At 36.0% G+C, this 9616-nt stretch overlaps 1 protein-coding gene across 1 annotated transcript; it reads right to left on the bottom strand.

Annotated features, from left to right (window-relative positions):
* Positions 1 to 323: 323 nt before the first annotated feature.
* On the bottom strand, positions 324 to 914 carry IFNE (interferon epsilon). The gene has a single exon (XM_081517320.1). It carries the CDS (start codon positions 912 to 914, stop codon positions 324 to 326), a length of 591 nt encoding a protein of 196 aa, XP_081373446.1.
* Between the last annotated feature and the right edge of the window lie 8702 nt (positions 915 to 9616).

The raw sequence follows: 9616 nt of genomic DNA, 5'->3' as shown, positions 1-9616 counted from the left end.
AAGTTCATTGTATCTACTTGGCCAGTTTTTATGAAAATATACCAATTTGAAGAACAATTATGAAATATTAATGAATCGCTTCAACTCATAAAAATTTCAGATGGACAGAAAATACAAAATGACATTACAAAATAAAAACAACTGTAGTCAATGCATATCATCTTTAAAGCAAAGATCTATATATATATATATATATACACACGCATACACACACACAAAACCAAAGAATAGTACTACTTTAAAACAAAAAGAAATAATAGTGCCTGGAGAAACCCTACTACCCCTCCGTGCTACGCTTTTAAAGCCTGCAGCTGGCTCTTCCTTCACACGGTTCGAGTTTCCATGCCCTGTTCCCTCAGCTTTCTTGTGAGTCGGAACACCAAGAACAGACACCGGTTGATTTCTACTCGGACAATGGTCCAGGCACAGCTGCTATAGTCCTGGCTTTCCAGGTAATCACGGATCCTTTGGAAATACATTTTAACATGTAATCTAAAGTTCTCACTGCCCAAGGTGTGACTTTTCTGCTTTGTTTGCAGCCTCATGAATGCTTCTAGGTATTCCAGCTGCCGATGAAGTTCAACAAGGAACTTTTCTGTGTGACTTTCCTCCCAACCATGCAGAGATACAATTGCCCTGAAGAGGTTGAAGATCTGTTGAAGCATCTCATGAAGAATGGCCAGTACTTGTCCTTTCTGGTACTGATGAGGATTCACAGACTTCTGGGGAAACAGGAAGTTTTTCCTGTGTGGTAGACACTGCTGAATCGACGAGGTCTGCAGTTTATTCAAAAGTTTTAAACTCTCTTGGTTCACTCTCCTTTGCTGGCAAAGAACCAGTTTTAGCTCTTGGGAGCAAACAGTGGAAGAAGCCACCAGAACCAACACAATTTCAAAGAAAGCCTTGTTAATCATGGTGAAGGTCAAATATTCCACTTATCTCTGTGCAGACTGGATAAAGCTCCGACTCTAGCGATTATTTGTTTTTGCGCATCTTAGATTATTCTGGAAAGTGTTCTCTTTTGTAGTTTTGTTTTCTAATGTTGTCATTTCTCCAAGTTTACAGTTAAGCTTTCTGGTTCCCTTTTCACAAGGTTTACGGGACATTTCTTCCACTTTCCCCATTGTGTTGGCTGCTTTGAGGAAGTAATCAAAAGAATTTGTTTTCTTCGCATGTGTTCCTTGAGACAATAACAGACCAGTCATCCAAAATGATCTTCTATTACTCTTATTATTTATTATACACAAAGTTTCACTCAACACAATATGCTTTCTAAATATTTAGTCAGGCTTATTAAAGTTCTTTCACTGAGAGCAAGCTTTCTTTTTAAAGGAATAGTCTTTCATGGAGTTATGTTTATCAGAGGCTTAGCAGCACCTATATGGCGTGTGTGTGGCTGTGCTAAGTCACTTCAGTCATGTCCGACTCTTTATGACCCTATAGACTGGGTCCCGCCAAGTTCCTCTTTTCCATGGAAATCTCAAGGCAAGAATACTGGAGTGGGTTGCCATGTCCTCCTCCAGGGGACCTTCCTGACCCAGGGATCGAACCCAGATCTTACATATGCTGCACTGGCTGGTGGGTTCTTTACCACTAACACCACCTGGGAAGCCATAACACAGTCAGGCAAAAATTAAACAAAAAAAATTTAACTGAGTAAATTTAAAGGTCAAGTTGGTTCCACCGAGCTATAGAAAAGGAAAGGTTTTAGAAAGGGGACAGAAAAAAGAAAATTATTAACAAAAAACGTACTGTTTCAGGCAAAGTTGCCTTCCTAAGGGGGATGGAGGTGCCTATACGCAGATTACTTCACTACTGCTAACCAGGTAATTCTAGGTTGACTGGTTAAAGGTTACATTCCTGGGGTGTTGAAATTGCAATTAAGTTAAATATTAAGTCTTGGTTTACCGACATGGGGTTTAGCATAAGTAATTCCATTTTGGGTCTGTTGTCTCCTTTTTACACTACTAAATTTAAAACCTCAAGTAGAACTGTATCTTTGCACAAATACTTGAGCAGATTAACCTTAAGATATGTATCAGCAATCTTAAATTGCTTTGTGTCTTAGCCAAGCAGTTCAATATCTAAGATTCTAGCCTATGGAAGTAATGTTAAAAGGAAAATATTAGCAAAAGAAGATTGTTATAAAATTATTGCAATTGCAGACCATTAGAGACACCGTATAGGTCCAACAATAGTGGAATGGTTAAATAAATGCTGGGAAATCCACATAATGAAATGCTATGTAAACATTATAAATAATAACATCATATGTGGAAAGAGTTTGGGGGCAGTTGGTTAGTCTATATTCCCTAGGGTACCAATAACTAAGGAAAATCAATGTGACTAGTTTACATCAGTAATGCTTCTTGAATTATAAATTCCCAGTTTCATATTCTTTTTTTAACAATTACCTTTTAAATTAATCAATTTTTTGATTGTGCTGGCCTTTGTTGTTGCACGCAGGCTTTCTCTAGGTGAGGTAAGTTGGGGCTACTCTTCGTTGTGGTGCATGGGGTTCTCATTGTGGTGGCTTCTCTTGTTACAGAGCACGGGCTCTATGTGCACAGGCTTTAGAAGTTGCAGCACCTGGGTCCAGTAGTCACAGCACGTGCGCTCAGTAATTGTGGTGCACGGGTTTAGTCGCTCTGCGGCATGTGGAATTTCCCCAGATCAGGGATAGAACCTGTGTCCCCTGCATTGGCAGGAAGGTGGATTCTTATCCACTGTACCATCAGGAAGTCTCCAGTTCCATACTCTAAATTCTTCAGAATAAACCCCCAATCAACCGTTCCAATCTTCTCTCTCACTGTTGCTCCAAATGTGGTGTATGTGTGCACGCTCAGTTGCTTCAGTCATGTCTGACTCTTTGTGACTCTATGGATTGTAGCCTGCCAAGCTCCTCTGTCCATGGGATTGTCCGGACTTGTGTGTGTGTTTAGTAATATTTTCTTTCTCTAAAACATCACTTGTTGCCTCCTTCATTCCCAGTACCTGTCTGCCCAAGGACTAAGGAATACTTCTCCTTTACGGCCTAGATTGCTTCCAGGGAGCTATAATATCTTCTCTGGATCCTCACAGAACTTTGCACCTTTTAAGACTTTTCTTGGTCTGTATTATAAATGATTATTTATTTAATTGTCTTACAACCTTCTAACATTAAGACCTCTTACAAATGTGTAATAAACACTCCTATTTTTACTGTCTATACAACTATAGTAGGAGCTTAATAAACCCATGTTGTCTTGGACTGACAATAGGCTTTACCACAAAGTAATACAAGATGTTATATCTCATATTTGAACTTTTTTTTTTTTTGCAGGTAATTGAGTGAGATCACAAGCACTGAAAAGAGAATATAAACACGCATGGCTTCATTATCCACCAGCTCAATTATATGTTGGTGTCATTTAGTCAGTCTGATCTTAATAAACTGAGTCAACACGCTCCATGGAGGAATCTTTTCCTGTTCAAAAGTTCAACTACATCAATCAAAAGGTTTCAAACATTTTGGGTGCTGTGGAATTTGAACTTTCAGATCCAGGTCCATGAGAGTCAAATTACAGAAATCTCTTATCTGAGCTAACAAGGTAAACAGGCTTTAAGCTGATGTCAAGGAGTGGGAGTTGGGAAGAAAGAAAAGAAAACTTCACACTGAACTGGATAGAGTAGAAACCATTCAAGGGTAGTTATGTCATGTTAAACTTTGTGCCCATGACTATAAACTTAACATCCAAGCCATGTACAGTTTTCACTGGATATTGTTCTGTAAAGCATGTCCTCCTTGAAAAGTTTTTAAACTCTTCACAGGATCAAAAATTACCTAGTAATTCCATTACAGTTATTAGTTATCTGACATCTGTACATTGTGTTTCTCTGCTTGGTGGTCATCAGGATGACAAATGTCTAAATACGTCATTCATGTTTTCACACCCAGGGCAACTAGTAACTTTATAAAGTGATTCAGTGGCCAAAGGGCTCTGTTCCTTCCCACTGGCTGCTACAGAAGCCAAGTGCTTAAGGAAATGATAGATAAAAAGAAGAAATCTGTTACGTATTACCAGCTGAATTATGGAATTTGGATTTTGAAGTCACAAAGACATGGGATGGAATATTCTCTCTACCATCTGCTGGTTGTGTGACTTGTGCAAATTACTTAATCTCTATCTGCCTCAGCTTTTTCATCTCTAATTTATAAAACAGGTTTGAGGATTAGAAGATAAAATATTATAAATAAAAATATAGTATGGTGCCTAAAGGCTTCCCTGGTGGCTTAGTGGTAAAGAATCCACCTGCCAATGCAGGATTTGTGGGTTTGATCCCTGGGTTGTGAAGAGCCCCTGGAGAAGGAAATGGCAACCCACTCCAATATTCTTGCCTGGGAAATTCCATGGACAGAGGAAATTGGCAGGCTACAGTTCACAGGGTCGCAAAAGAGTCAGACACAGCTTAGCGATTAAACAGTTAACAACAACATGGTACCTAAATTATGACAAATAACTAACACATATTTGTTGACTTCCACTTAACAAATACTAAATCAGTCACATTCTTCCTAGCGATTCATAGTTACGGTAAAATATTTTTATAGATAGTATAGAAGAATTAAAAATGAAACATTTTTTCTCTTCTTGTGGCTCTTTTGAGCTGAGTTGCTCTGGGCTTCTGAAAGGGTCTGATCTCACTATATCTGAATAATTTTTATTCTGGCAACAACTCCACTACCGTTTTTAAAAAATTTCTTCTTCTCCCACTTTTTCTCCTCTTTCTCTTCATCTTCTTCTTTCTCTCCCCTCTCCCCCTTCTCTCTCCATCTCTATGTCTCGGTCTTTCTCTCGCTCAACAAAGACCTATGGTAATTTATAATATACAAAAAGAATAATACCTGTTTTGATAACATTCCAGTTTCTTCATTGAGACAATACATTTTTGACCTGATCTCAAGATAAATCTATAAATCTTTAATGCAGAGCTTCAGGAAAACTGTAAGGATAGTTGAGAATAATTGCTAATCTGCACTCAAGACTTTCACATTATTTTCATCCAATTGACTATAATAATGTAAAACTGTGTTGTTTAATTTCCAAATGCTAGAGAATTTTCCAGATATCATTGTTATTGATTTCTAATTTGAATTTGCTGTGGTTAAAGAAATTTAAATTTATTGAGATGTATTTTATAGCTCAGAATATGTTCTATCTTGGCGATTGTCCCATGAGAACTCAAAAGAATTATATTCTGCTTTTGTTGGCTGAACTGTTCTATAAATGGTAATTAGGTCAACTTTGTTGACAGTGTTGTTGAAATTTTCTATGCTCTATCATTTGTTCTATCAACTATTAAGTGAAACCTTGAAATTTCAATCAAAAGGAGACTTGTCTACCTACTGTTATTATTTCTATCAGTTTTTGCTTCATATATCTTTAAACTCTGCTGTTAGATACGTCACATTTAGAATTATCATGTCGACTTGATGAATTGATTTTTATTTTAAAATGTCCCTCTTTTTCCTAGTAATATTCCTTATTCTTAAATCAACTTTGTATAATATTATATACTTGTGCTTTTTTTTTATAAGTGTTTTCATGGTATATCTTGTTGTATCCTTTTACTTTTAACCTATATACATTTTTTTCACATTTAAAATGAGTTTCTTATACATGGTATATAGTTGGATCTTACTTTTTATCCAGTCTAACAATCTTAGTTTTTACTGTAGTGTCTGGGCCATTTTCATTTAATGTGATTATCAATATGTCTGGGTTTACATCTACCATTTTGCTATTTATTTTCTAATTGCCTATATGTTCTTTTTCCTTTAGATTGATTTTTAAAAAGTGATTCCACTTTATCTCTACCATTGGTTTATTAGCCACTTTGTTTTATTTTTACAATAGCTTCTCTAGGGTTTACAGTCTATGTTTTTATATAGCATATTACATTTTGCTGCTAAGTAGCTTCAGTCATGTCCGACTCTGTGCGACCTCATAGATGGCAGCCCACCAGGCTCTCCCATCCCTGGGATTCTCCAGGCAAGAACTCTGGAGTGGGTTGCCATTTCCTTCTCCAATGCATGAAAGTGAAAAGTGAAAGTGAAGTCACTCAGTCATGTCCGACTCTTCGTGACCCCATGGACTGCAGCCTACCAGGCTCTTCTGTCCATGGGATTTTCCAGGCAAGAACTTTCAAATAATATTATATACTATTTTAAGTATACTGTAAGGATGTTACAATGTATGTCTATCTCCTCCCTTTCACCCTTTGTACTATTGTTGTCAGACATTTTCATGTTTTAAACCTCAAATGCATTGATATTGGTCCTTTAAATTAGTCAATTACATAGCAGAGAGATTTTGGAAATTTGTTTTCTATATTTACTCACATATTCACTATCTAACCAACCATACCTACCATTATCACATATTTACCTACACAGGTACCATTTCTAGTGGTCTTCATTCTTTTTCAAAAAATTTTTATTGAAGTATAGTTGATTTAGAATGCTGTGTTAACTTCTGCTGTATAGCAAAGTGATTAAGTTGTACACATGCCTACAATCTTTTTTATTCTTTTTCATTATGGTTTATCACAGGATACTGAAGTATAGTTCCCTGTGCTATGCATGACGACCTTGTTTTGTCCTTCATTCCTTCTTATAGATCTAATTTCTTCTTGAATAACTTCCTTTAATATTTCTTGTATTTCAGTTTGATTAGCAATAAATTCTCTTGGCTTTTGTCTGAAACATTTTTTTCATTTTTGAAACATTTTTTACTAGGTATAGAATTTTAAGATGACAGTTTTTTTTCCTTTCAGAACTGTATTAAAGGTATTGTCCCACTGTCTTTTGGTTTGTATAATTTCTGAAAAGAAGATTGCTATCATTCTCAATTTTATTCCCCTGTACATAATGTTTCTCCTTGTTCTCTGACAGCTTTTAAGATTTTTCTCTCTGTCATCATTTTTCAGCAATTTGATTATGATGTGCCTTGAGGTGATTTTCTTCTTGTGTCTTCTACTTGGGAGTTTCTTGAATCTGTGCTTCTATAATTTTCATCAAAATCAGAAAATTTTAGACCTTATTTTTTCCAACATTTTTCATCTTTTTTTAGGACACTGTTGTAGATATGTCAGACCATTCAGTAGTACCATATGGGCCAATGATGTTTTGTTCATTTATTTTTAGTCTTTTTCTCTTTTATTTTTGATAGTTCCATGGCTATAACTTCATCTATACTTTCTTCCTCTTTGAACTTCAAACTCTGACAATCAATTCCATGAGATCTCGGATATGTTTGGGTTTTCTCCTCTTTCTCCTTGTGTTGCAGCCTAGAAATTTTCTACATAGTAAGCAGGAGCAGTAACAGGGCTAACTATATTTATTTCCTTTTTCTCAAGGATCATTGTTCTATGTTTCCTGTTACTCAATATCTGAAAGCTATTGTATCATATGTTTTGTTTTTCAGTTGTTTAAAGTGGGAGGGTACATTGAGTCATCTATCATGCCTGGAAGTTGAAGTTCTCTCAACATTAATGATCTAAATTAGAAGTTAGCAAACTACAACCCATGGGTCAAATCCAGTTTGCTACTTGTTTTCATAAATAAAGTTTTATGGGAGCACAACTGTGCCTATTCAATTATGCATCACATATAAAACACTTTCATGGTCTAACTGGAGACTTGAGTAGTTGTGACAAAAATAGGCTGTGTCAGTGACTTCTTAGTTTATCATCTGAATGTCTGTTTCTGTTTATTCACTTTTTCCATAAATTGAAGATCTAATGTGACACTTCTCGAAAGAAAACATACAGATGGCCAATAAACACATGAAAAGATGTTCAACATCACTAATTATTAGAGAAATATAAATAAAAATACAATAAGGTATCACCTCACATCGGTCAGAATGGCCAGCATCAAAAAACCTGGAAACAATACACGCTGGAGAAGGTGTGGAGAAAATGGAACCTTCATGCACTGTTGCTGGAATGTCAATTGATACAGTCACTATGGAAAACAGTATGGACATGCCTTAAACTAAAAGTAGAACTACCATATAACCCATAAATTGCACAACTGGCCATACACCCAGAGAAAACCATAATTCAAAAAGATATATGCACCCCAATGTTCACTGCAGCATTATTTACAATAGCCAGGACATGGAAACAACCTACATGTCCATCCACAGTGGAATGGATAAAGATGTGGTAAATATATATAATGGAATATTACTCAGCCATAAAAAGGAATGAAATTGGATCATTCGTAGAGATGTGGATGTACATAGAAAATGTCATACAGAGTGAAGTTAGAAAGAGAAAATCAAATATAGTATAGTAATGCATATATGTGGAATCTAGAAAAATAATATAGATGATATTATTTGCAAAGCAGAAATAAAGACACAGACACAGAGAACAAACGTATGGGTATCAAGGGGAAAAGTGAAGGGGAGTGGAATTGGGAGACTGGATTGACACATGTATACTACTGATACTATGTATAAAACAGATCATTAATTAGAACATATTGTATAGCACAGGGAACTCTACTTAATGCACTGTGGTGGCCTGAATGGGAAGGAAGCAAAAGGGAGAGGATATATGTATATGTATAGCTGATTCATTTTGCTGTATAGTAAAAACTAACACAACACTGTAAAGCTACTATCCTCCAATACAAACGAGCCTAAAAAATAAAAATAATTTATGCTGTAATTAGAATCCTGACTACCTCTCTGAGTCAAAAATACACCAAAACAGTTCATTAGTAAGGAAGGTATTTAAACCAAAGAATGGCAAGTGTAAGATCAATTACGTATAGCCTAATAACAACTTGCACTGTTTTCAAGAGAAATAAAGTTTGCAGCAACTAGTAGTCTAATAATTGTGGTCAACAACACATTATTGCTTTGACCAATTAAACTGTTCCCATAATGTATAAGCTTACTAATCACTCTAACTTATAGTGAGATACTTACTGGTTAGTGTTAACTATTTCCCCCCGTTTTGCCTTGATTATTCAAATGGACATTTATTGCTTTCTGCACATTCACTGCCATCACCCCTCTTCTTTCTGGGGACTATGGGTAAACACATCCTGACTTCTCTGCCTACTCTTGCACTTCTGACCAGACTCAACATGATACATGCAGCCCTGATCCAAACTACTCTGTGCCTCACTTTGCTCTGGTTTCAGTGATGGTTTCAGGAAAGGTCATTTGTCCCAATGATTTCTCAGCAGTCCTCAAACTTTTTGGAACCAGGGACTGATTTCCTGGAAGACAGGTTTTCCACAGACCAGGTGTAGAGGGGATAGTTTCAGAATGATTCAAGTGCATTACATTTATTGTGCTCTATTTTTTTTTTAATTTTTGGAAATAGTTTATTGTGAAGCAATAAGGAAGGAAATTAACATATGTAATATTAGAATAGGAACACATATGAAGAGAATCCTGTGATAAAGCAAAAAGAATTGTTGCCCCCACCCTCATTTTCACACGTAGTTATGGGATTCACAAGCTATTCAGTCATTATTATGCTTAATACTGTGAGGATCAAATAGCTTTTTCAGAGATTTTGTACTATTTGAATGTAATAGTTAATGGATTCT

Source organism: Giraffa tippelskirchi, chromosome 1 (assembly GCF_054371585.1).
Source record: "Giraffa tippelskirchi isolate mGirTip1 chromosome 1, T2T-mGirTip1v1.2.pri, whole genome shotgun sequence".
NCBI classification, from domain to species: domain Eukaryota; kingdom Metazoa; phylum Chordata; class Mammalia; order Artiodactyla; family Giraffidae; genus Giraffa; species Giraffa tippelskirchi.
The sequence above is the reverse complement of the archived record's forward strand: the minus strand, read 5'-3'. Positions and strand labels throughout refer to the sequence as shown.